Source organism: Hippocampus zosterae, chromosome 19, assembly GCF_025434085.1.
Source record: "Hippocampus zosterae strain Florida chromosome 19, ASM2543408v3, whole genome shotgun sequence".
Classification (NCBI taxonomy): domain Eukaryota; kingdom Metazoa; phylum Chordata; class Actinopteri; order Syngnathiformes; family Syngnathidae; genus Hippocampus; species Hippocampus zosterae.
In genome coordinates, this window is record NC_067469.1 from 9,060,714 (window position 1) to 9,087,463 (window position 26,750).

General features: G+C 42.7%; 2 protein-coding genes across 10 annotated transcripts in view; one reads left to right on the forward strand and one right to left on the reverse strand.

Annotated features, from left to right (window-relative positions):
* Positions 1-786: 786 nt before the first annotated feature.
* fam228a (family with sequence similarity 228 member A) lies at positions 787-7,214 on the forward strand. Of its 6 annotated transcripts, XM_052052649.1 has the most exons (10): positions 853-922; positions 1,037-1,097; positions 3,402-3,481; positions 3,848-4,018; positions 4,083-4,148; positions 5,107-5,301; positions 5,371-5,451; positions 6,227-6,302; positions 6,397-6,517; positions 6,861-7,214. In XM_052052649.1, the coding sequence occupies exons 3-10, from the start codon at positions 3,404-3,406 to the stop codon at positions 6,940-6,942; spliced, it is 870 nt and encodes a 289-aa protein (XP_051908609.1). In that variant the 5' UTR covers positions 853-922; positions 1,037-1,097; positions 3,402-3,403; the 3' UTR covers positions 6,943-7,214. The 6 variants fall into 6 exon arrangements, with proteins under 6 accessions (XP_051908606.1, XP_051908607.1, XP_051908609.1 ...); XM_052052646.1 differs by lacking the exon at positions 1,037-1,097 and having other exon boundaries at positions 787-922; XM_052052647.1 differs by lacking the exon at positions 1,037-1,097 and having other exon boundaries at positions 787-922; positions 6,397-6,511.
* itsn2a (intersectin 2a) overlaps positions 7,059-26,750 on the reverse strand; it is a 30,050-nt gene continuing 10,358 nt past the window's right edge. Inside the window, exons 7-40 of one of the 4 annotated variants that reach the window (XM_052052612.1) lie at positions 25,664-25,843; positions 24,493-24,592; positions 22,964-23,112; positions 22,790-22,853; positions 22,491-22,628; positions 21,185-21,291; positions 20,821-21,083; positions 20,344-20,493; positions 20,126-20,266; positions 19,738-19,825; positions 19,495-19,634; positions 18,794-18,874; positions 18,165-18,568; positions 16,829-17,036; positions 16,620-16,774; positions 16,449-16,512; positions 15,972-16,087; positions 15,851-15,891; positions 15,612-15,778; positions 15,498-15,531; positions 15,299-15,426; positions 14,543-14,639; positions 14,222-14,413; positions 11,361-11,482; positions 10,645-10,751; positions 10,383-10,566; positions 9,975-10,073; positions 9,734-9,901; positions 9,414-9,626; positions 9,223-9,344; positions 8,696-8,778; positions 8,513-8,596; positions 8,270-8,443; positions 7,059-7,930 (exon numbers count right to left, since the gene is read on the reverse strand). In XM_052052612.1, the coding sequence (XP_051908572.1) occupies positions 7,776-7,930; positions 8,270-8,443; positions 8,513-8,596; positions 8,696-8,778; positions 9,223-9,344; positions 9,414-9,626; positions 9,734-9,901; positions 9,975-10,073; positions 10,383-10,566; positions 10,645-10,751; positions 11,361-11,482; positions 14,222-14,413; positions 14,543-14,639; positions 15,299-15,426; positions 15,498-15,531; positions 15,612-15,778; positions 15,851-15,891; positions 15,972-16,087; positions 16,449-16,512; positions 16,620-16,774; positions 16,829-17,036; positions 18,165-18,568; positions 18,794-18,874; positions 19,495-19,634; positions 19,738-19,825; positions 20,126-20,266; positions 20,344-20,493; positions 20,821-21,083; positions 21,185-21,291; positions 22,491-22,628; positions 22,790-22,853; positions 22,964-23,112; positions 24,493-24,592; positions 25,664-25,843 (4,718 nt within the window). In that variant the 3' untranslated portion in view covers positions 7,059-7,775. Of the gene's footprint in view, positions 7,931-8,269; positions 8,444-8,512; positions 8,597-8,695; positions 8,779-9,222; positions 9,345-9,413; positions 9,627-9,733; positions 9,902-9,974; positions 10,074-10,382; positions 10,567-10,644; positions 10,752-11,360; positions 11,483-14,221; positions 14,414-14,542; positions 14,640-15,298; positions 15,430-15,497; positions 15,532-15,611; positions 15,779-15,850; positions 15,892-15,971; positions 16,088-16,448; positions 16,513-16,619; positions 16,775-16,828; positions 17,037-18,164; positions 18,569-18,793; positions 18,875-19,494; positions 19,635-19,737; positions 19,826-20,125; positions 20,267-20,343; positions 20,494-20,820; positions 21,084-21,184; positions 21,292-22,490; positions 22,629-22,789; positions 22,854-22,963; positions 23,113-24,492; positions 24,593-25,663; positions 25,844-26,750 lie in introns of all 4 variants that reach the window. The other 3 variants (XM_052052611.1, XM_052052613.1, XM_052052614.1) reach the window with 3 other exon arrangements.

The window sequence follows — 26,750 nt, forward strand, 5'->3', positions numbered from 1 at the left end:
CAAATTCGTTTTTCTATTTTTTTCACATAAATCTTTTTTTGCTCCCAGACACACTACAATAAAAAGATACAAAATAACAATGCAAACATAAATATCAGTCTTCCGAGCCCAAGATGACTGGTGTTTGCGCTACACCGGGCTAGGGGGTGCTATCGGCCCATCAGGAACCTGTATAGCCCCGGTTAAGACCCTCCATAAATTATTTTCTCAGCCCTATTATGTACCGGTCAACCCACCCCCATTAGCACCTGAAGAGAAAAATCCTGGAGGTAAATTGAAATATTACATTTTGAATACCAAGTCACTAAAATTACATGGCTTGCTTAATTGATGACTTAATAAATGTATTTATGCACATTATGAATGTTAAAGTCACAAGAGCAACATTTAATTTCGTATATCGTAACGCACATTACAAACTAAACCAAAACTGAAAGCATGAAGTCAAGGTGCAAGGTTCAGTTAAAGCTGAATAAACAAACAAAAAACAAACAAAAAAACCCCTCTATGCGTCTTGAAATGAAACTATATTAAAATGTTAGTGGGAGAAGGTCTAATTATTATTGTATTTGTTTTTTTACACACATGAGCGACTTTTGTCCTCTTTACAAATTGGCAACTATAAATCCCATTAAATGGATACAAAAATAAATGTGTCCTACCGTCTATAAAGCAGAAAATCCACAGGATGACAATACACGCTGCTGAAGACGTGAACCAATCCATGTGACCCGATTTTCGTCTCTGGCAGTAAAAAGCCAAAAAAAAATAGGCAACGAGAACGCCAAATAGCGTTGACTTGTGATGACGACGACGTGGTCCTGACGCATGTGACGTCCTCACATGATTATATGGCTGATCGCGGGGCGTGTGCACCGTGCGGACGACTCGGACGGACGGAGACACCTGCAGGACGCCCGAGGTGCCAAACGGCCGCACGAATTGGAATTTGTCAAGCCTTTTGCTCAATCCACTGCGTTTTCTGGTCACACGAGCTCACTCTGTTTCATCTTTCTTTTCGGCGTTTAAACTTTAGGAGGAACGAGGCGGCTGTCAGTGATGTCATAACCACGCGTCACCGTACTTATTCGCTAATTGTAAGATTTTGATGTATGATGATCAATTTTATGTTACTAATCCTCAAATTTTGTTAACACAAAACGAGGATTTTCAAATCATTACACATTTTCAAATATTTGTTGTAGAATTTAATTGGAGCACAAATACTCCGCAACTGACAAAAAAAAAACTATTGACACGCAACACCTTGGTGATTTCTTGAGCCTCACACCGTTTGCTCCTTATTTTGGTTTCTTTTGTGTTTGTTCTTGTATCAAACTTCTTGGTTCTCTGTATCAAACTTCCAATCAAGATCCTGACACCCCACCACAAGAAAATGTAACTAATTTGTCATTTTCCCCATCCTTTAGGCATCTTCCGTTCATTTTAAAACGACACAGTATGGATGCTGATCAGCTGAACTAAAATGCTGAGGAATTAAACGGAGAGTCCTACGTTTTAAAGAACATCAAACAAACACTTTTTGTCACTATTGTTTAGTGTCAGGATAAACCTGACAATACAAAAAAGGTAACGCTCTCTGGGCCTATCAATCTTGTCTGATAGAATTATGGACAATTCCTTGTCTGAGTATATATAATGAATACTGCCACATCCACAATGTTCCCTGGAATATTAACATCTGGAGAGAAAAAAAAGATACTTTCTCATTTTAGTGTGCAATATTTATTGAAAAATCTATGCTGTGCCTACCAATAAAAATACAAGTAGAAAGCGGTATGTAGCTCACTATAAAAATGTAAAATTAGCGTTTTTTTCTTAGCATAATTTATCAAGTAATAGTAAAGTACATGTTGCATTAAAGCTAGACTGACAAGTCCACTTTATCCGAAGTTACTCAAGTAAACGTAAATGCAGCGGATTACTACCCACTACTGCCACAAATGTGTATTTTGTGCATGCATTAAATTAAAGGAATATTATAGCGTGCATTAACTATACTTATTTCATGCCCACAGATGAGAATTTTGACCGAAGCCGAGTACTCGCATGTGTAGCATGGTAGCGTCAAAGCACAGCAAATAGAAGAAATAAATCACGAATCAAATCACATGTGGTTTACAGTATTATATTTTTCGTGAAAACATTAGGCCAATTAGAAAACAACTGCTTTTTTAAATGTGGTGCCTAAATTGTCCATTTCTAGTGTGGAAAGTTTTTAAATGGAACGGGAGTAAGTGGGCGTAGTTTCTATGGTTGAAATGAAAGACTTGAGCGGCCTTTGTCGCAAAGGTGTGACGTCAGGCAGTTGTCACGGCTACGAGACGTGTGCGCACTCACTCAAAACGCCTGCACGAGCAAGCAAGGACGGTATAAGCAATTGAACAACTGACCGAAAGAAAAAGCGTTTCGGCAGGTAGTTCAACATGTGCTGAAGCCTCAACTGTTGCTTTTTATTTGGACTGTCAGTTTGGACTTGTAAACGCCTTGAAGTTTCGAAAGCGGTCTATCGCAATGCATCATGGGAGAGGTGGCTTTGCAAGTGGCGGGAACAATGTCGTCACAACGGGCGTCGCAGGCTAGTAAAAATGATGAATTTTCATTTTTTACGGCTTATTAGGCGAACCAGTAGAACAATTTTATATCATTTAATACATAAAGCAATGTATTCCTATCCACATTGTACGATTTATGTGAAGTTCAAGCGAAATAGCGGAGACATTTGAAGCAGCACAAGCTGGTAATGATTTTGGAGCTGGCATTATAAACTAATCGCCAAAATGACACTTTGCTTTTACTCATGAAAGTATGAAACCTCTTTGTCATTCTAATATACAGTGTGAACAAAAATTCGGTACCGTATATAGATTAAAAATATTGTTATTGTAAAAACAACGAGGGGAAGGGCAGGTAAGTGTAAATGGGATGGTATGTAATGTAGAAGGAAGGAGCTCACATCACACAAACTCAGCTCTGGACTTGAAACCTTAACACTTGCTTCAGAGACTAACACTGGCTTTAAAAAAGATTTGAAACATAACAGCAAACCCTAACCCGACTAGAAATTATTATTACCTACTTTGAAACCCTTATCGTGTCTTGAAACCTAACTTTGAAACACTACCCCAAAAACACTAACCACAAACCCCAATTTAAAGCTTTATCCCTGACTAGTGGATCTTATTTAGAAACCCTAAACTTAGCTTGAAACCCTATTTTGTACCCCTAACCCATGCTTGATACATCTATAACGTGATGTCGGGTAGAATGGCAGATTTGTTTAAAATTGCAATATTGAATAGGGACATTTCAAGCACTTGCAAGATGAAACTGTTTTTAGTGGAAAGCTACTTTTGGTTCACCCTGTATTTTCTTTTTAGACATGCGGCCAAAGAAGAAGACTAATGATGGTGTCCTCACCTATCACATACCGTTCAATATCAGACTTCTGGCCAGCGAGGTAGGCCACTGACACTGTGGGTGCAGTGCCAATGTAGTATAGTCATGTTTAAAGCACTACATGAACTGAACTAATGTCTTATTGCTCTATTGCTTTGGTGGTTGCTTTAGAATTGTTTTTAGCACGATTATCTTCTGAATTAATTCCGTTTTAAAATATTTTTTAGGATGACAACTTGTCCTAGTCAACACTATAGCGCTGCATTGTGTGGTCAGTGTAGTCTGCTTGGCTATCTTAGTCATCTGATCCCTTCTCAAGCCCTTCCACCACCTCCCATATGTTTTCTTGTTGTTTTTCTCCTTTGCCCAGTTGGACATGTTTCGATTGAGGAACTGAATATTGTAAATGTGCTCACATTGCGCTTAGGGTCCAGAGTTCAAGTGCCCGCGGCCTGAGTTGAGACTTAGTGCGCCGGTGACAAAGACCAATTCTCGCTGGTGCATTAAACAGAATAAACGGGATGACGCCAAGGAGGCGGCGCGTGGATACAGGCTACGGCGAGGCACCCTCTCCTATACCTCCACCAGGCTACTGCAGGTAGTGCACAACGCTGCACTCCCTAGCGGAGATGAGATGCTTGAGCCTTACGTTTCTCTCTCAGGTGAAAATGGAGGCTGAAATTCAAGAGGCAAAAGAATTGATTAGACCATTACTGGATATAGAACAGGTAAGATTTCAAATGGAACTGAACATATATATTTTTTCTTTTTGTAAGAATGCATTGTATGTGCACCTACCCGTCTACACACAGTAGTTCGATGAATATTGTTTTTGTGGAAGATGATTTAAACAGCTGAATTCTCAATTTTCATTCATCTTAGAGAGCCACCAATGTGTTGGGCAGTATCACACTATGCTGTCGACTGAAATTAAGATCACAACTGCTCTTGTATTTGTGTTGCTTACCTCACGTGACAACACCTGCAACAGATTGGTTTAACTAAGGGTGCTCTCTCGAAAACCTAAATAAATAAAATGTCTGTTACTTGTATCTGAAGATACCACTGTTGCTGGTGCCCTCTGAATTTTAGAAAGCGCCAAAACAGCAAATAAATGAGTTTTTAAGCAATTAAAGTAGTTTTGGGGGGGGGGGGGGTCGGGGGGGGGGGATATCATGAAGCAAATTGAGAATAGGCAGGGAAACACTGTTGCCCGAAAAAACGTTTTTCTTAACATTATCTTTTATTATGTTTACGTTCTATAAATAAAAATCAATTTTGTTATAACATTACAATATACTATGTATAAAATTTCAATAGTGTGCTATTTTTCTTTATTAAAAACACAAAACAAAAACTGGGGAATGGAAATGAATGTGATTAGCTGGCAACCAGTTCAGGGTGTAGCCCGCCTACTGCTCAATCTCGTCTGGGATAGGCTCCAGCAGGGCCCGCGATCCTTGTGAGGATATGCGAATCAAAAAAATGGATGGATGACCGGATGGATGACTGGATGGATGCGGCTGGAACGGATAAATGGCAATTCAATTAATTTCAATGTGTAAATTTGATTTGACATCCAAGTAAACTGAGTTACAAACTTGGTGATGGCATAAATGGAATTCAGAAGTCAAGGTACTGAGGAGCTAGCAAGCAAGATGTGTCTAACTTGTTGTCACTGTGGAGGACTTGGAGACTTTCCTGAAGACGCAGGATGAAGGCAAGATGATGAAAAGGGAGGTGGTGCGTAAGTGGTTACATGAGGACTTCTGGGCTACGCTTCAAAAGAAGCTCGACCACCACATGGCCGTCTGCAACCCAGCTGAGATCAAAATGCGCCAGAACTTGTACCAACAATTTCTCAATCACGGAAACGCAAAGGTCTGTTGACGTTTAGCCGACGCAAATTCTGAAATAAGCGTTTGGGCTCACTTTGCCTGTCGCTTTCAGGGCTATGTGTTTTTGGATATTTGTGACCTGGACGCATACAATCCATATCTCCACCACAGCAAAAAACCACACAATTGTAAGGTGAGTTGTGTTGCATTTGTTTAATCACGACATGCTTTTGTTTGTTTCATGTATCAGTCTGGATTTTTACCTTCCAAGGATGCTTTCCATCTAAAATTAAAGTGATGCACATAACAAACTGCTTTGAGTATATATTTTTTAATTTGAACGTTCACCCATTTATTTTGTCTTATTCTTGTGTTATCATATTGATATACAGTATACATATTTTTTTTAAGTACATGTACTGTATTTTAATCCTGCACAAAGTGTTGGATGTATGCAACGCATTACTTTTTTTGTTTCTTGAATGATAACAAATGGGTGAAAAAAGTAGAATTTAAAGAAATGGCATGAATTGATTTTTACACATAAATTGGTTAAAAATACAAAATAAAAACAGACCTAAAATTTAAGAATTGCACCATTTTAATTATTTAAAATTAAAAGTAAGGCTCTGTCGCTGTACTTACTTTATTTAATGATTTACAACTATTTTGTATTCAGTTTGAATCAGGTGCTTTGGAGTAGGGACGGTTTTAAAGCAGGCAGGATGTGGCTCTTCAGGAACTGATAAATATTCCTCAATGATAAATCTTGAAAGTGAATTAAATTTGATTTCGAATCCCCCATCAGACTGCTCTTCATACCAGGTTGTCATTGAACATGTTTTGGATGTAGAATGTCTATTCCTGAAAGCTTCTTGATTTGTTGACGTTCACCCAAGTGATTAAGCCTTGGCGGAGGTGTGCAACTTGTTTAAAATGTGTGCCCTGCTAACAACATTCCCACACAGCTGAGGTTGGCCGAGCTGAAGGAGAAGGAATCATTCTACGAGAAGTTCAAGATGAGGAAGACTCGCTGTGAAGCAGGTGGCTCGTTTTGGCACTCAGCAGTCACACATCACGTGGCTTTATATAAATACCCAGAGGACAATATTTTATTTGAATGTATATATCCATTTAGGGTGTCAGTACAAGTGGATCACTCCAAGCCGAGACCAAGATGGTGACTATGCGACACCTGCGATCGACTTATTTACTGAGCAGTCACCCGACAACAGCACCACGGACAACACAAGGTCGAGGTACTGTACTACTAATACAGGATTGGTATCTTACTCTTCACAAAGAAAAATAGAATTACTCATTAAAGAGAACATTATCGAAGGTCATTTGAGCATATCCCTTCTTTTAGAAGTATGTATCAAATTGGTAGCTCTTTGCACAAATCATTCCTCAAGATGTCGCTTTCAGTCTTCAGAGATCACCTCTACAATGTGAGGTGATGTCTATATAAATTTCAGTCTTCATGGCCCTCTGGGGAAAAACATCACTATGTGGTCTAAGAAAGCAAAACTAAAACATCTCTGTGAAAAATAAAATTATATGAACATACCGTTAATAACTTATACGTAATGTGTTGCACAGCCTGGACATACCGTTCCATGTACGTGAGTCCTTCGCTCTGGACGGGACTTGCCATCACAGCGGCTGCTGGTTTTCCAGATGAGTAGCGCTTTTTTACCTTCATATCAATGAAGTCTGTTTTATTCACCCAATCACACACACAAACACACACACACACACTGGCGGCAATAACGAAGCCCCTACAAAGAGGACTGTTGATATGTACGATGCACATAACTGTACAGTATATTCAATTTATTCATTTAACATGTTGACTTTTTACACAATGTCTTTGTGCCATCTGCATTTTGTACATGAGCTAACTCTTCCCAACATGTCTGTACCAATAAAAGTATTCCTCAACAGGCACATCAATTATTACCATTTGACATTGATAAGATTTTATTTGTCAAGTCTTAATCAAACATCATGAGGATAATCAGTTTGGATGATGGATGGAAGTCTTAACTCATTCATCCCAAAGACATATTTAGATGTCTTTTCAGACACCACACATTTAATCCCAGCTCCTCATTTTATATTGACTGTACTTTAAAAGGGTCTGAAAATTGCTATTTTCAGGCCCTTTCACACCCTTTTGAAAATGGCTATTTTCAGGCCCTTTCACACCCTTTTGAAAATGGCTATTTTCAGACCCTTTTCAAGAACAGTCAATATAAAATGAGGAGCTAGGATTAAATGTGTGGCGTCTGAAAAGACATCTAAATACGTCTTTGGGAGTGAATGAGTTAATTGTGGATGGCGGTGTACCTAATATTGTAGCCTATAGGTACAAATGGGTTCACAGGTTTCGTTTATACTTGTGTTTTACAGTGCCGCCAATTTATATTCTCATGGCAAGGTCGCTGGTATGTGAAGGCACTTGTGAATGTGTGGCTTGTGATATTACATTATATGACTTTGAAGTGTTATTAGTCATTTGGGTGGCGGGTCATAAAGCTGCAGGTCCAGCTTGACCCAGACTTCTCCGGTGGGGACTTCGTGGAGCAGCAGGCGACGACCAGCGGCACCTTTGCTCTCCATTTCCTTCTTGATGGTCGCCACGGGAACTTCAGTACGGCCCAGGAAGTCTAGTGAAAGATGGAAGGGCAAGAAAATTTGACACCGTGGCATTATTACCTCTCGTCCAGCAGAATACGCTAAACATTAATTAAAGTTTTTGCTATAAACTCACTAGCTACGGCAATTCGGATGTACAAAGATGGCTGTGATCGGAATAACTCTAAAATCAAGCAACGGTGCCCTACATAGTGAGTTTGCCATTTCTAGTGGCTGCTGCAATATCGTGAGTGTAGGTTATCCCTAATGAAGCGTCCACAAAGCATCTTGAAAAGTAGTAAACAACCAGTGGTGACAAGGAAATCCAATGAAACTTTGCACTGACAGACCCAATTCTGGTGTCCACTGACCGTCCGGCGAAAACTGGTCCTTCTCAAAGATGGTGATGCACAGGACATCCTGGTAAAGGTCTTTGATGAAGAACTGGCAGTTGAAGTTCCACTTGGGATTCAGTGTGTTGCTTATGGGTCGTGATGTGTAGCACTGGGCCCCCATGGTCAGCTCACAGTAAGGGTTGCTCTTGCCTGTAGGGAAGCGAGCGATCAGATGCGAGTGACAACATCAACTCACTGTAGTGACTGTATTATTGTTACCGTTGGGCTTGCAAGCTTTGAGCTCTTGGGCCTCAGAGATGGTCACCAGGAGCCTTCCAATGCCACTTGCCTTCAGAGAACGCGCTACGAAGCCCAGAGTCACAAAACGACAACATGGATATGTGAAAGGGACACGAAAGGACAAAATGAAGGCAAGTATGTCAAATTAATGTTTGCACTGACCTTGATATGCCTTCTCCCGTTTTTTCTTCTCCGTCTCGATGAAAAGCTCAGACGCCACTTTGATTTTCTGCACCCACGCCGCCCTAGCAAAACAACACGTTTAGGGCCACAAATGCTGTTACAGTCCGATAAGATACCTCGGCATATTCTGATTTCCAATAATAATCAACTACTGTATATAATTTTGTACGTGCATCTGGTTAGAAAGCAAAGTGCGGAGAGCCTCTGTCGCCAAACTAAACGCTTCTCAGACGGACACGAACAATCGGATTGAAAGGTAGTCGACTAAGGGCGCAAATGCCCGTTCCTAACCGCGTCTCGACGAAAATACTAAAAGAAAGCAAACTACCCATTCACTGCACTTTGGACTAGCGCTGGGCATGAAAACAGCCTTTGGTGTGTGGCGGAGTCAACAATTGCCCTTTTTTTCAAACGGGTTCGGCCGTGCCGCTCAGAGTGCAGTGGGTTTCCATCAATGATTCTAAAACTGGCGCTTTGTGATGTCCATTTCCAGTGTGTGTGCTCACCTTTCATTCAAGGTGTCAGTCTTGAGCGAGTAGACACGGTCGATGTGCGAGACGAGGAAGAGCGGCTCGTCGCTCGACGGGTCCGGCGGCATCTTGACCAAAACCTCATTGAGTAACAGCGGCTGTTGACAGAATAAAGACAAAACAGGTGATGCAAATGACATCACGCAGGTGTGACTGCGCTCACTTACAGTCTTATACATCTTGAGTTGGATGCCGCTCTTAGGGCTAAAAAGCTTGTCGGGCCCGGAGGAGGACAAGGATTTGGCGCCCTGGGTCAGGAGCAGGAAGTCGTTGAAGAGGAAGGCCCACAATTCCCGGCTGCTCTTGGTCTTGTGCAGACGGCCGCTGTGGAGCAGCTTGCGTGGTCCCAGGCAATTGGTGAGTGAGTTAAACACCAAGTGCTGCCAATAACACCAGACACAACCGTGATCATCCCGAGAGTCGTTTTTACTTCCAAAATAGTTTTTTGTTTAGGGTACAGAAATAATACGAAAGAGGCTCCTCTCACTTCAATGGCGCCATCACACAGCACGTGGCTCTGGATCCACTCGAGGCGATCCGAGTTCTCCTTCTCCCTGACGCCCTCATTGACTTGCGAGCACAGCTCCTCGGCTCGCTCCAGAGCTTCCCTGAGGGGCAATTGATCCGCATGGTGGTCGGGCGTGTGCTCGAGGATCTATAGCAACGACATACAATACATTCAAGAAGGAGCAACAGGACAAAGGGCTGAAACGTGCATCCTTATTTACATTCTTGATGAGTAGAGGGTAGCGTGTGATTCTCTGCATGGGTTTGAGGAGGAAGCTGGACAGAGGCATTCCTTTACAGCGGTAGTTTGTGGCGATCTTCTGCTCCAGGAAGAGGAGAGAGATGCTTAGTGGGTGAATGCTGAGAGGCCATCTTACATCACTGTCCAATCAAGAAAGATTACATTTTTTTGCGTTTGCAGGATATTCAAAAATTGTTTTCATGTGTGAGCAAGTATATGCTCATACTACAGTACTACGATTTTTGTGACCTCTCTTGTTTTTTCAATTCATGAATAAAAATTAAACAGACAGTATATTTTAAAATTTGCCACTGAGTGATAGCGCAGCGTTATGTTTGTCAAACTTGAGGATATTTGTGCAAGGAGGATATTTGTGCAAGGAGAGTACTTTGAGGAAGTTCTTGAATTCGGGCTGGTTGTTTGTTTTGCTCTGCAGCAGGGCGGCGGCGTTGAGCTGGCAAGAGCAGAAGCGGACGTAAGGCTGCATGTGCGTAAGCTCCGACGCCAGCAGATCGCCGATCAGCTGCACTGGCATGTTGTCACCGCCCATCTTCTTGCGCATACGCAGGGCCCTGCAAAACGTGGAAACACATGGAAGCGACGAGGCATGCACACGGAAGACATCTCATCTCAGGTGTTGACGTCCGCACTTGAGCAGTTTTGTGTTGCACATGATGAGCTCTCTCCAGTTGACAAAGATGATGCCCATTTCCTCTTCCGTTAGTCGACCCGATTCTGACATAGGCTTGTAGAACACCTGACAAATACAAAATTATTTTCAAATTGGGGGAAAAAAAAAAATCAAAATTCTTAAAAGCAGTTTGCTATTTTAAACTCATTTACTCACAAATACATTTTTAAACGTCTTTTCAGACTTGGTCCAGAATTGTCTGGTACCGAATGAGTTAAATCAAATTTGAAAACATGGTATTTAAATGTTTTGGTCCACCATTTATATGGTTTTTATTTGATTACATAGGTAAGAATAAAGAAAAAATAATTAATTTCCCTCTATCTTAAATATAAGTTTACATTTTTTGCATGTATAAAGTACAATAATCCCTAAAAATCAACGACAGTATGGTTTTAATAAATGCAATATTTATTTTAAAAAAAAGGTTTTTTTAGGCCAATCTCAAAAATGAAAGATTTTAAAGGTTTTATATATTTTAAATATTACACACCAATTAAAAAAAATAGTTAAAGCATGTTACATATAATGATTAAAACAAGATATTTAGCTTTTACAAACAAATGAATGCATAATTTGTTTTTGGCTTTTTTTTTTTTTTGGGGTCAATAGGATTCATTTTGCAGTAATGATGTCATGAACACTAAATAAGTGTGTTTGTGTGTGCGTGCAGACCTCTAGCACCAGCTCCAGGTCATCCACGTACGTCTCCTCAGTGTGGATGAGCTCGTGGATGTAACCTTGCCTCTTCCTTTCCTGGGGGCTCATCGTGTCCAGGGTCATCAGGTTTGCGCACCCTTTGAGACGTGCGCACACACACAGGATAACACAACCCGTATTCAAACCTTCCTTTATTATCAGCTTTGTGAATCATGCCATTTACACGAGTGAGGCACATAGAGTGGCGGGCAAGCGAAAGCGAGCACCTTTCATGATTGCATAGGCCGGAATGGAGGGAAAGAGCACAGTGGAAGACATGTTGGTTCTGCTGGTGATGTCACACAAGTGTAAAGTAAAAAAAAAAAAAGAAAAATCTGTCAAACTTGCATCAGGAAGCGTTCACGTTGGTCCATTTGAGTACGGCTGTTATGTTACATAGAAGCCCACGTTATTCTACTCTCTTGTGGGCATTACCAGTGCTTAGAAAAGCAAAACCACAACAAGGTAATCATGCTGAAGAAGGTGCCTTTAGAAAGACAATAATTCTCACTTCCGATTGACATGGAGGTAGTCGTGTAACAGTATACTGCAGTGTTGCCAATATTGTGGCATCATTTCACATTTACAGTGGGATTTTTTTTTTTAAATAGCAAAACCAAATCATGCTTTGCATTGAGGGAAAAACGTTTTTTATAGTTTAGCTATCAATAAGCTTTGCTTTCACCCTGCCCGTTTTCACGCCTTTTTTTTTCTGAACCCAAAATGGACACAGAATGAGAAAGTCGACTCGACAAATTTATGCCAACAGAGGTAGTATCAGAACCGTAGCGCGTGAGGTGTTGCAAATCAGTTTGATTATAGCAAATCGGCAATAAATCGGTCAATGTGTAACCGATGCATGCACTTTTACAATGCGAAGATTCCAAATTATGCAATGTTTTAAGATTGCGTCAATTATCTTTGTGAAATTAACAAAGATGTCATTATCTAAGATGATCATACGGCTTTGTTTGCTGTCCTTATTTGCTTTTATCCTTAAAATATCCTCATTTTAGTTTCACAGTTTTCTGCTACTTTGCCTTGAGTCATATTTTTTTTTCATGTGCAGTATATTGATGTCCTTATTTTCCATATTTTGACCGATTGATAGGCGTTTGGGTTTTTAGTCCCCAATTGATATTGGTATTTTTTTGAGGGGGGTGATCTTTTTTTGTCGCTGAAACTGTGCTGCATCTATTTGAGGAAATATGGAATCTGATTGCAGTATGCCATGTCATTAGCCCACCTTGAGTAGGGTTCTATGTAAAAGCTGATAAATACAACATATTCCTTTATGGCTACAGTACAGCAATTTTACATGGTTTTGGTGTGAAAGTTAGTTCAAGAAAATGTGCGGGAAATGAAAGAGGCAAAAGTCCTCGAAAAAAAAACAGGCGAGGCTGGTTCTGTTTCTGCAGGTGGCTGGGATTCCGGGTTGTGGGGCGGTGAGGAAAAAGGAGGAGGAAGAATTGAAAGGAGGAGAAGAAGGAGAAAAGCCCACATTGTTTGTCCTAGAGAGGAAACAAAGGAGAGATGACGCAGGAGGAGGGGAAGGTGAGTGAGATGAGAGAGAGAGCAGAGCCATTAATATAGTTGGAATATTAATGTGGGGCTCTGGCATGCACGTGCGCCCGTATTAATCATGTCGATGTCAGTGTTACATGGCCGCTAATTACCTCGGGTGGAGCGCCGCACATTTGTTCAGCGATGCTAATTAAACACGCTCGCTCTTGTTAACACGACCACGAGGCGCAGGTGTTCAATAAATGAACCTAGTAAATGCTTGGATTCCATTTGACAAACAAAAATGTTCAGAGCAGTCAATGTAGTAAATATGCTAAAATATAACTGAAAAGTATAGAAATATATTCCCATGAATGTATATCGGATGTATCCCGTAATAGCTGTATGTAAAATAGCAAAACCATCCTTATGGTTGGCTGTTCGCTTCCCCAAAAAGTTAATAATTGGGTGGTCCAGCATATTAATTTATTCAATCCCAGCCATTTTCACTGGAGGACCCCCCTCAATCCCAACGTTTTACTGGATTTTGACTGATCTTGCATGGCCCACAGAATATTTGGTTCTAATGCTATATAAACATGGAGCCTACTAAAATAGTTTGGACTCTCTTCTTTCAGCAGAAAAAAATCTTTTTCCGTTCTTCAGCAATTGGCATTATAAAATGGCAAAGTTTCATGAAAATGGCGATTCCTAGGCAAAAAAACTGAGAAAAAGAGGTTTTTGTAAAAGCATGCATTTCAAGCACATGAGGCACCAGTGCCACCTACTGGTCGCTTTTTTACACGATTTATAATGCAAACTGCTTATTCTCATTCACAGATGGCATCAGACCCTCCCGTCCTCTCTGACGCAAAAGAAAAAGACTTCGACGTACAAGTACATTCTTGGTAGGTGGGGACTAATTTTTGTGGAATGAAAGAGTTAAGAATTGTCTGAACCCAATTTTTTTCTCAACATTTCGGCTCATGAAAAAGCCTTAAAAATATCTGCTCGCAATGAAACCAATGACATCTGGTGGCCGACCATGTTAGCTGTTTGGGTATTTCTGGGTCAGACGAGGAGGCTACAGATTACCGTGAAGTCACCCACACACCAAGATAATAGGCTCAAACATGTTAGTTGATTACAAGAACGAAGATCATTCATTTTGGTTTTTATAGAACAAGAAGAGGTAGCGATGTAGTCTAATTTGGAATAATTTGGATTATCAGATGTGTTTGTTAACACAATATTTTACCAGCAGGGCATTCTCTCTCATGTGATGACTCTCAGTGCTGTTTTTAAAGTCTGTCAGAGGTCTTTGGTGTACTCACATTGCTGACTGGGATCGGACTCGGTGGTCATCTTGACGTAATTGGTGGGCAGCAGGCCCGTAACACCGTCGGCCTCCCCTTTCCACCAATCCGGGTTGGTCTTGTCTAAGACGTTGATGAGCTGGCCTTTGGAGAAACTCAGCTCATCCGGATTGGCCGCCGTGTAGTCGTACATGGCGATGACTTGGCACACTGCAGAGACACGGAAAGCCCTTTGAGTGGTCATTTCATATGCGTAATGTCCGTGTACTTCAGTTACGCGAGAGCTCGCTTTAGTTTAGGTCTACTACTAAAATGGATGATTAAGAAATGGATTGTGACCTGGCAGAGGTGACGCGGACAACTTGCTGCTGGAGGGTCCGAGCAGCTTGACGTGGGAGGAGTGAATCCAGCCTCTCTGACGCTTCTTGCCACGAACCTGCGCAAAGAAACAATGGAAAAAATGACTTGAATCGGTAAAAAAATTTATCTGGAAGTGCTTCCCAAACATACTACTTCTTATGGTGATAAAAGTAAGCAGTTTATTTGAAGTCTGTTTTTAAAAATGTTTTTCTTGCCCAAACATTAACTACAGTAGTTATAGATAAGAGTCCATTTATGTAGAGTGTAGGCTATTATTGAAGGATGGTACATTTATCCATCCATCCATTCATTTTCCGATCGGCTTATCCTCACAAGGGTCGCGAGGGATGCTGGAGACGATCCCAGCTGTCTTCGGGCAGTTAGGCGGGGGGCACCCTGAACCGGTCACCAGCCAATTGCAGGGCACACACAGACGAACAACCATCCATGCTCACACTCACCCCTAGGGAGTGTTAAATCACCCTGCCATGCACGTTTTTGGAATGTGGGAGGAAACCGGAGTACCCGGAGAAAAGCCACGCAGGCCCGGGGATAACATGCAAACTCCACACAGGGAGGCCAGAGCTGGAATTGAACCTGGTACCTCTGCACTGTGAGGTCGACGCGCTAACCACTGGACCACCGGGCCACCCCGGTACATTTGTCGAATTCTAATTGGTGGCTTGACTTATACATAACGCAGTCAATCAAAATGCTGGATGCGTTCATACTGACCTGCAGTTCCCCTAGCCACCAGCCAGTAGAGTTTTTGGCCAGAACCACAATAAGTTGTCCAGGAGACAGATGCAGCTGATATATCGTTGGGGCACCGGCAGCAGAGGAAGTGACGGCCTGGGCGATCTCTGCTGACCAATCAGAGAAGAGCCCAATGGAATTCAGATCCGTGTGAGTATTTAGAGTTTTGTATTCTCACCAGGTTTCTTGGTTAGTCCACCAGGTCTTGACACCTAAAAGAAATAAAGTGACAAGCAGCTGAATAGCAATAATATCGCCTCTATTGCAATACTTCCACATGAACTAAAGTTACCTCTGGCTCCACAGGCCTCACGTAGTTGGACGGGAAAATGCCGGATTGATCGCCGATGCACCCTCGCCACCACTCCCCTTCCCGCTCCGTCACCACCACCAAGTCGCCTTCCTCAAAGGTGAGGTCGCCCGCTTCAGGGCTCTCGTACGTGTACAGCGCCACATATTCTTTGTTTTGGGCAACAACACAAGGAGGCGTTAAGTCAGACGGGACGGCAAAGCTTTGAGGGTTTGGCTTACCTTCAAGTTGAACACTGTCGCTTCCATCCAGCGGGTCCGTGCTTTAACAACAGTGACACATCGTTAACTCAACTGTTGGTAGTGATAGAGAAACTGGTGTGTGTTGTGTGTGTCTCCATACTCTGCGCTCATTTCACCCTCACTGGACGAGAGGTTGAGGTTTATTTGGGAGAAGGTAGTGGTGTTGGTGGTGGGCGACCGGCGGGACATGACGTGAGTCAGAACAGGACCTGGAAACTGAGTGGTTTTGCAATGGAATGACATCAAAGACCTCTTTGAAGGACTTTTTGTTTTCTCCCCAAACCATCCCACTTCATTCCTTGACGTACATTTACTTCAAATACCCTAATTAAAAATGATTAACGTGTTCTGCATGCTTGGCCAATAAAAATGATTCTAATTGTGATAAGAACTATAATTAATTGGACTCGATGCACTGTTTGAACGCTACAAGCATACTCCACATACCAATAGCATTTAAAAATGGAAAGATTTTCAGGGCTTTTCTTTTTAAACAGCAGTTCCCCTGAAGTTTTATTTATTTAAGTTTTTAGCATCGTACAAAGTGGCCAAAACAAATCAAAGTTGAACAATTTACCTGTGATGTTTCTGATTGGAGGGGAAGAGCGCCGCTGTCATCTGTTAGTTCGCCATCTGGGACTCTTGAGTGTAAAGATAAGAAAACATCATTTAAGAAGTGCCATCGCTGCCACACTTTGCATTCGGTGATGTGGTGTAAGATTTTTGGTCTTGTCCCAACTGAGATTACCCGGAGACAGGAAGCAGCTGCGGACAGGAAGTCGGTCCGAGCGATGAGGGGCCGGCCTCGGTGCATTTCTCAGCGTAACTGTGAGGGAACCAGCCCTTGTTTCCAAGGTAACTCCCGCACAACCAACCCGGCTCGCCCACCGTCTGCTCTTCCACCTGTAGGCACTCGTTTCATCACAATCGTCTACTTGCGCGAGCAAATTAACAAACCTCGATGAGGCAGTCTGCGTCGATGCTCAGCTCATCCTTGTTGCGTGCTGCGAAGGAGTACAGCGCTTTGTAAAGCGTCACTCTGGAGGCCGCCTGCGCCTCCTCTTGTGCTTTCTTCCTTTTCTCCTCCTCCCTCTTTTTTCGCTCCTCTTCCTCCCGCTGACACGCCTCCTCCCTCGCCATCCTCTCCTGCTCCAGCTTTGCCCTCCTGTGTCAAAAAAAACAATCAGAATTATTGGCCAAATATGTAAAATACACGTGGAATTTACTTTTGTACAACCCATCCAGAGGACCACAAACAAAACAATGACCAACAGAGGGAAACAGAGCGGAAAGCCCACAAATTACTTTCAGATGCGGTACACCCATTTATACTGAAAGCTGCATAGACTAAAATCAAGGGTGCCCATCTTTTTAACCAAAGGTCTACACACGCACATGCACCAATGCACACACGCACAGACAATACAACAATACATGCTGGCATAGATTCTTTATCTTAAATGAAAAAACACTAATATTCCTGCAGTTCACTGAGTCACTCACTCACAGTAGTTGTTTCATTTTTAGTCGTTCAGGTGGTAAGTAAAATGCCATGGACACATTTACAAAGCCTCTCTTAGACACAGCTCCTACCCCCCCCCCCCCCCCACACGCACATTCGTTTAAAAAAGTGTGTTATAATGAATTGAAATGGGTAAGATGAGTAATCACTGATGTCAAGAATAAATAGGGTCAGTCGGTAAACTTCAGTACTGTACTAACTATAAACTTCAGCAGTTGTAATTGATTACACAGTGCAGATTTAATACATGCATGAGAGGTGTTGGATTTTCCATTTGTATGTATCGTCTGAACAGTGCAGAAGCCTACTTCCTAAGTCAGGGGTGTCCAAACTTTTTGCCAAGGGGGCCAGATTTTATGTGATAAAATGTCGGGGGGCCGACCTTGGCTGACATTCTTTACATTGAACAACAATAACCCATGGGCCGAGTTATGGGCCGGCAATGGGCCAGCTAGTATGACATATCAGTCAATATAAACACGGAGTGATGTCTTGTTAACTCGTGAGTGATGCCCTCTAGTGTCTAAATGCTATTACTCATTTAGTGAATGCTATTACTCATTTAGCCACTAGAGGGAAGCAGTACTCTATGAAACATCACTCACCAGTCTACGAGACCTCAGTCAATGCAACACGTGTTCCATTGCGCCCAACCTGCGGGCCAGACGGCACTGATTTTATGACTGGGGCCGAGGGCCGGATGAAATTCGACCGCGGGCCGGATTTGGCCCGCGGGCCGGACTTTGGACATGCCTGTCCTAAGTCCTCTACCTGGCTTCCTCCTCTTTCCGCCGCCTCTCCCGCTCCTCTTCCTCTTTCCACCGCCTCTCCCGCTCTTCTTCCTCTTTCCGCCACCTCTCCCGCTCCTCTTCCTCTTTCCGCCGCCTCTCCTGCTCTTCTTCCTCTTTCCGCCGCCTCTCCCGCTCCTCTTCCTCTTTTTGCCGCCTCTCCCGCTCTTCTTCCTCTTTCCGCCACCTCTCCCGCTCCTCTTCCTCCTTCCGCCATCTCTCCCGCTGTTCCTCTTCTTCCCTCCTGCGTCTTTCCTCTTCCTCCATCCTCCTCCGCCGCTCCTCTTCCTCCTCTCTGCGCCTCTTCAACTCCCGCAGTTTTTCCTCCTTGACGCGCCGCAAGTCGTCCAGGACGGACTGTTGCTTGGCCTGCTTCTCCCTCAATTCCTGACAGGGGGCGCACATTGCAAACAGTTGTCACTGGACAGGCTGCTCATTACATGTGATGAGATACATACAAATAATCATAATAATGTCTTGGTGAAGCAGCATGGGTGGGCATCGGTCACGCAGCGGATTTTACTTTATATACAGATACTTACCATCCACAATATCATGAAAGGTGGAGCCCCCCCATAAAAAACATCTTAAACACAAACAAAGCAAGAGAACCTTGAAGAGAAGGAAGAGTTGGCTGAGACAGGCCAGCAGAGACAAAAGTGCACGCAGGAGACAGTCATCCATGTCCTCAAGCTGAGCACATGCAATGGGAGTGGGACAGGTAGGGAATGATGTGAGTAAAAAAAAAAAAAGATGAATAAAGGCATCCAGGAAGCAGGATTAAGAAGGAGAAGGGAGAGAAAGGAGTTAAAATGCAGTTCCAAGCAGAGCAGTGCCAGAAATCACACATAATAGTTTGTGATAACATCATTTTTAAAAATTACAAGTTTCATGTGTGTAGCGTAACAAGATGTATTTTTTTTAATGAAACAAATGCAGTGAAGTATCAAAGACCTGACAAATGGAATTAAGTAAAGTGAGATTTAGATTTACGTTTAGATTTTTCAAACTTGCTTATTCAGCACAATTTGCAGAAATCATCCTCAATTCAATTGTGATGTCATGTCTGTGTCATTCCATGCCTCTTCAGAAGCATGTAACAAAGCTAATCTTGCCTGTCCACATTGTCTTCTGCAAGTAATTAACCAAATATGTCACTTTTGATGATCATCAATGATATTCGTATCAATTTTTTCAATTCAAATTTATACTCCATCCAGGCTCACAGGTGCTGCATGTAATTTGCATGAAATTACATGCAGCAGCATGTAATTTCAGCCCCCTTCCGCTTTACTAATATGTCGAGCACTGACCTGGAGTTCTTTGTTGTGCTGTTCCATCTGTGCGAGCTTGTCTGCGGTTTCCTTCTGCAGGGCGTCCAGCTGGTCCTTCAGCTTGCGACAGGTGACGCCTTTGTTGCTCACGTTGGCGGCCAGGGAGGCCAACGTCACCGCTGCAAGATCCACCACACAAGTCCAACAGTTTACTTCCTTCATCCGTATTTATCCACATGTGATAGACAAAGTTTGGGGCTTTTGGGGTTGGTGTGGACATACGTAAGATTTTGTTGAGGTTCATGTGACGCAACTTCTCAGTCAGCTTCTGTTGTTCAGGAACCAGCAAGGAGAACTTCTTCTGCCAGTCCTAGAGCAAGTACATGCAAAAAGTGAGTCAAGGTTATCTACATATTTAGTGATATGTCCCGGACATTAAATACTGGTTTCTATTTAAACCGTAATGAGGGTGTGTGTGTGTGTTGAAAAGGTTGATAATAAAAAAAGTCACAAAAATAAAAGGCAAAAAAAAACAAACAAATCTTGACATTTGAATTTATTTTTCAAATGTTTACAAATTTTATAAGTTGTTATAATAATACTCATGATTATAAGAATAATATTGATAACTGCGCCATATTAGTGGGAGTGTCACAATGTTTATTCGAACCTCAAACTGATGCTGCAGTGCGTTGATCTCCACAATGCGCGTGTCTCTCTTCTGGTTGATGAGCTCCACTTCGGCCATGCGGATGCGTCTCATGCTCTGGGCATCGCGGAGGCGGTCTGAGATCTGCTTGTGCTTGTTGCCCTGCGCAGCATAAAGCCAACATCTTAGCTGCCAGTCCGCTCGCTTGCTCGCTGGGTGCAGACGGAGAAGCGCATTACCACGGCCTCCAGCTCCAATTCCAGACTCTTCTTCTTGGCTCGGAGCTGAGATAGTTCCTGGTGCTCCCCTTCACGCGTCCTACTCAGCTCCTCCTTGCGGCTACGCTCCCACTGCTCCTGACGCTGGCGCTCCAGCTCCTGCTTGGCTGCCTGCGGCCACCAAAACAACAAGGTGGCATCATTTCAACACACTAAATTTAACTCCACTCTATCCACGTACATCACACAACTGTGCAATTACAATTTTAAAGTCAAGGTTTCAAATTGTTCATATTCAATTGAGTTTACAATTTCTTAATTTGATTTATAGATGTATTTTTAAAATATATTTTATAAAAACTGAAACGTGCCCTGATAGGAAAAAGCTTTGCTACCACTGCAACAAGTTTGGTGCTCGTGGATTCATTTTACAATTGTAGGCTGCAAGGTGTGCTAAATTGTGTCAGTCTGATAGTTGAAAACTAGCCTGACCGTCACCTCCTTCTTCTCCATCTCCCTCAACCTCTCTTCCTCGCGCTGCCGCTCCACTTGGCGCTGCCTCTCCAGGCGCCGCTCCTCCTCCAGCCGTCGGCGCTGTTCGGTTTCGCGGGCTTCCTTCTCCCGCCGCTCCCTGTCCTCCCTCTCCTCACGGGCCCTGCGCTCTCGCTCCTTCCTCTGCTGCTCCTCCAGGGCCTGCCTCCGCCTCTCCAGCTCGGCGCTGCCCTTCGCAAAGTTCTCCTTCAGCTTGTCCTCAAAGGAAACTGGTGAAAGTAAAAGTTGTGCGGGATTGGTCATCACGTGAGCCGGCAAGTGCCTATTGCTTTATCTTAGCCGCTTATATGACGGTACATGAATAACATACCACTGCTCTTGTTCTTTAGGATAGGTTCTATCTCCAGTGAGTCGATTAAAGAGGGGCTACCGTAAGGTCCGGTGCCGTTGACGAGCTCACCGCACTTGAGGCCTCCTCTGCAATAGACGGATTCATATTGTGAGTAAATGATAGGCGCTAGGGTACATTCCCTGCTGAGCTGAAGTTTTGTTTTTTAGAGTCCTAGTTTAATCACTGCCTCAAGTTTGGTTGACGTGAATCCTTTGCTGAGGAGGAGACACCATCCCAAGCTTTAGCCATCATACCCTATTGATTTACATAGCAGGAAAATAGACCAACAGACTGGACATCAGACCGCATTAGTCAACAAAAGAACCACTCAATGGTAGGGTAAAGACTCATTTACTAATTGCCCTAGACTCATTTACCAATTGCTATCTCCTGAATTTCAAAAACCGTCTTTAAAAGAACATGCTCACTACATACGAATTTCCCACCATGTCAAGTTTTGAATCAGCTTACCTGTCAAAATGCAATTGACCTCATGTAAAACCTTTTTGACTCGGTAGAGAACAAGGCTGAAATCAGCATTTTTGCCTTTTCTCCTGTTTTCTTAACTCTTTCATTCCACAAGACGTAATTAGGCCCCGCCTACAAGGACGTACTTGTACGTCTTTTTTTTTTTTGCGTCAAAGAGAGGAGGGGGGTCAGATGCAATCTGTGAATGAGAATTAGCCGTTTGCATTGTAAATCATGTTAAAAAGCGACCAATAGGTGGCAGTGGTGCCTCACGTGCTTGAAATGCATGCTTTTACAAAAAGCTATTTTTCTCTGTTTTTTGCCCAGGAATCGCCATTTCCATGAAACGTTGTCATTTTGTCATGCCAATTGCTGAAGAACGGAAAAATATTTTTTCTGCTGAAAGAAGAGAGTCCAAACTTTATTTTGGTAGGCTCCATGTTTATATAGCATTAGAACCAAATATCCTGTGGGCCTTGTAAGATCAGTCAAAATCCAGTAAAACGCTGGGATTGAGGGGCTTGCTCCAGTGAAAATGGCTGGGATTGAATGAGTTAATCACTCTTCTGTGATTAAATGACAGGGGAGGCTTTGTTTAATAGTTGTCAAGTCAAGTCAACAGTATTTATAGAGCACTTTCAAACAGCCATCGCTGCATACAAATGGAGTTGTGCCACCTGATCATGATTTGCCTTTTGCCATTCGAAAGTACGTGCCATGTCAAGGTGATGTGGTCTATTAGAATTCATGAAAAAATTAACAGTTGCTGCCACTCGATGACTGCCTTGATTGGAGCAGTTTTCCGGTGGCATGTTACCTCAGAGGAGGCGGTAAGAGGTCTTGGGGCAGGGTGAGCGGCAGTGGGCGGCCTGTCTTGGCCATATCCACCAGATGCATCGCCAAGATAAACTCGTCGGCCCTCAGCTGGCCATCCTTGTCCACATCTGCCAGGTTCCTGAAAAGACACAAGTGAGAAGGCGCTTACATGTCATTTTTGTATCAAAATTAATCGAATTAAAAAAAAAATAATAATAAAAATACGAAATAAAATCACGTACAAAAAATATACAGCAGGAAGAAGTCATTTCAAAATAGTCTAATAAATTATGAACTCACCATATTGTAGCCAGTTGAGTTTGTGTAAGGTTGGATGCAATCAGTGCATTTCTTACTTGAGCTCCTGAAAAAAAAACCCCAACAAAAATATCACAAACTTTTTTTTTTTACTGCAGCTTTTCTAACTCTGCCTGCTTGAGCAGTCAGGCAGCCATTTTGTTAGTTTAGCCATACCTGACAAGTAGCCGCTCATGAGCTTGTCCAGCGTGTTGAACTGCTGCCGATACTTGAGTCTGGACGCTTGAGGCACGGCCCAGTCGCTCGAGCCTGCCGTTGTCTTGGGAGAGTTGCTGGCCAGCGAAGTGGTGGACGAAGAGCTGGAACTCAAAAACACAGAAAAACAAGAGGGCGGACTAAGTATCTGCATAGACATTAATATATCAGATTAATTGATTCTAAAATACTGTTGTCACTGGAAACATTTACAGTGCAATGTGGGAAAAGTTTGAAAACATCTTCGGTTAAGCACGTCTCCAAGAGTTAAGGTGCCCTTCCATGTTAAAAAAATAAAACGGTTTTGTGTTTGCTTTCTTTCAGAGGCATTGTGAATCATGCCTCACACAAAAGACGCTCGGAAAACCTACAAAGGTTAACTCATTCACGACCATCTGTTTTCAAAATGGAGTTTCCTAAACTATCCGACTCGCATACTGTTGGCATTTTCTCTCCTTCACAATCGATGGGACAAGCTCAGTCTCCTTTTAATCTTTAGCATGTATTCTGTGAAATCTAAAACGATCGTCGTCTACCGTCATTGGTTCATCAGTACTGTTAGGTAGAAGCTTGAAACATATACATCGGTGGCAATGTTTGGAGTGAGGATAATATTACCGTCAAGGGCAGTCAATTAGTTCTGAATTGTTACACACTTTGGATGACGCCGGAAATGATCACAAAGCGATTTTGAAAACCTTTGCTTGTTATCAGTGCATAATAAGACAGATTGCCAATGAATTTCAGCAGTGTCCCGAGGAGTGGCCATCCTGTAAACTGATGACAGGACGTGTCCTTCGGGCAGTTTGACATACGCCTATGGACTATTGACATGTTAAATCGGGGAACTGTTTTCAAATTGTGGGGGAAAAAAAACGCCAGATGAAGTCACGTTAAAATTCAAACTGCATGTGTTTCGAAACAGGACTGATACAAAGGCGAGTGACTTGAGTTGTACACACATTCCTGGCACTTGTTTGAACATCTTCGCATGAGGTGAGGACTCCATACAAAACTCTGAAATCAGATACAAGACCCAACCTGTTCCCAAAGAAACATGCACGCTAACAAAGCTACCAAGGAGGATTGAGGATATTAGATACCATTGTCACAAAAAGCTTAGAGCTGACATCTTAGTTTACACCATATGTCTCACTCGGGCAGTGTTTTGTTTTCAAAAACAACCACAAAAAAAGGCAGGTTTACCTTCTAAGCATTTTATTTCAGTGTAAACTATATCAGTCTGGAATGTTAAATGTCTTCCACATGGGAATTTTAGTGAATAAGTTGTATGAAAGGAAACGGGGCAAATTCCCGTTCCGCTCTGTTTGCCATTCTAAACTTCCTGCCGTCTCATCTGATTTGAGACAAAAGTACTTCCTGCCCCGCCCAGCTATTATGGCGTTCAATCAATCGTCAACTCGCAACTTTTTTTTTTCTCTATGTTTTGTATAGTAAGACATCGATGGCGGATTTATTTGCTGGATCACCTGCTGGATCCAAGGTCCACGAGAGAGTTGGCCTGAGACATGCCTCTGCTGCCAGGCGGAGAAAACGTCAGCGGAGAGGAAAAACCCGAGAGAGGGAGTCCTGCGAGAAAACAGCACGAGGAGAATGAAACTGGTACACATTTTTGGTGAAATTAACACGTCCTCAAAATACCAACAAACTAGCAAAGTTGAGCCCCAAATTATTCACCGTTGCAAATTAGTATTAATTCATTTTGAAAACTTTTCACCATTTATTTTTCAAGAAACTCAATGAAATAGCTCATTTAAATTATGACTTCTTCGTTTTGAAAATATTTCATAATTCCTTACATATTCTTGCATTACAATGTTGTAAAAATGAATATACGATGCTTCATATCTGTCTTTTCAAAACTTATGTAACACAACACCCACCCTTCAACATCCCCCAAAAATCAGACCCCCCCAAAAAAAACCCCGCATTGGATAAAACCCCATTCAACATCTTGAGTTAAACTCACACCCCTTAGAAATAAAAAAAAAGGTGAAAAACAAATCACACTTTTACTGACAGGCATTTTTCTAAGTGCAATGTCATTTTTTCCCACATTCTTGTGTTATGTCTAGACGACAAATAAAAATGACCTTTACTTGCGAATTTGGTGAGGACATGTACGTATAAAGCCATACGTGACAATTTACAGTCGGACTGGTCAGCCTCGGAGGAGGTCGGCTTCAAGGCTGACATTCAGATTGGGGGAGGGAGGGAACTTGACAACACCTGTGTTTACTTCATACAAGCAACCTGTAAACCTTGAACATCTTATCTGCCTGCGCGAGATTACAGTCGCAGTGCTTTTTGCACGGGGCGCCTCATCAGAGCACTCGTATCGCAGCCTGCAATCGGACACAAGCCAATCGGGTGCAGCCAAAGGACAGATGAGGGGGGTGAGAGATGGAAGAAAATAAGATGAAGGCTTGTGTGGGTTTACTTTGGGGAAGCTCTAGCTGCCTTCCACATGTCCCAAACATGCGCAAGTTCATTGAAAATCAAACTGTCTTTCGATGTGAATCTAGTGTCAAAGTAAGCTGAGCTCAAATCGATCAACTTGAGGTAACTTAGTTACTCAGTAAAAGTAATGCGTCTGATTCACTGTATTGCCCCCGAAATGGCTTCTCGTGCAGAACCGACCTGCGGCCATGAGAGGCGCGGGGGTGAGGAAGTGTAGGTGGCAGCGAGGAAAGCCGGCGGTCAGAGGCAGCGTCATCATGGGCGGCGCTGGTCGCACGGGGGTGTTAGCGGGGATGGGGGTTAGGATGGACATGGGTGGCGGTGGCATGCCAAACGAGAGGTTCGGCAAAGAGCCCATCCCTGCAAGGGGGATGTGGAAAGTGGGTCAGGATGCAGGGTCAGTTTTGACTGAAAAATGGGGCACATTCAGAGATGCAGAAGTCAAAAAAGGAGTGTGACTGGCATTACGGTACATTTCCATGGAAATTTAAGAAATAGAGCAGTCCCACATTCATTGCATGGGATTATGTTCCAGAACTCCCTGCGATCGACGAAAAGCAATCAAATTTGCATAAAGCATAATGCCAATACAAAACATGCATGTAAAGTGCAGGTATCATTTTTGTCAACTTGGCATTGCCATTCCCATGTTCTACTCTGTAGTATTTGTGACTCAATGTGTGGCTTTCAAGGTTGAGGCCTGGCCTGGTGAGTGAGGAGAAAGTCAGCAAACAACAGTATAGCCTTGATGTGTCTGCACTAAATGTAGGACAAATCGAAAAATACTTTTTTTGTTAAATTAGCTTCAATCCTCAATGACCGCCCCCAAATTCCAAGTAATCCTTATACATTTGCATAAAGCCCATAGAGGTTTGTAATACAGTGATCCTCGCTATTTCACGGTTCGTTTATCGCGGCTTCGGTGCTTCGCGGATTTTTTCAAACACATTCATAAAAAATACAGTATGTCTTTTTTTTAAGTCCGCAAAAAGTCCACAAACGGTCCGCCAGAAGCAACGAAAGTCAGCAAAACAACAATGAGTCACACACAGCAACATACAGTATACAACACTACATGTATGTTTACTGTATTTTGTTATTCATACACTAACCTAACCTATCATACCTGTCAACCTCGGATAATTGCAACAATTGTAAATAGCACTGCGATTTACTACCAGCATGTGAGACGATCTGGATTTGAGCCAAAATGGTCTTTGTGAGATCGGTTCACAATTGTTTTTTGGTTTTTTTCCCCCCGTATAAA

Coding starts and splice junctions, on each gene's coding strand:
- fam228a (XM_052052646.1), top strand. CDS start 844: ATGATTATATGGCTGATCGCGGGGCGTGTGCACCGTGCGGACGACTCG. Junction 3,482..3,847: donor TCAGACTTCTGGCCAGCGAG/GTAGGCCACTGA, acceptor CATTGCGCTTAG/GGTCCAGAGTTCAAGTGCCC. Junction 5,452..6,226: donor AAAAACCACACAATTGTAAG/GTGAGTTGTGTT, acceptor ATTCCCACACAG/CTGAGGTTGGCCGAGCTGAA.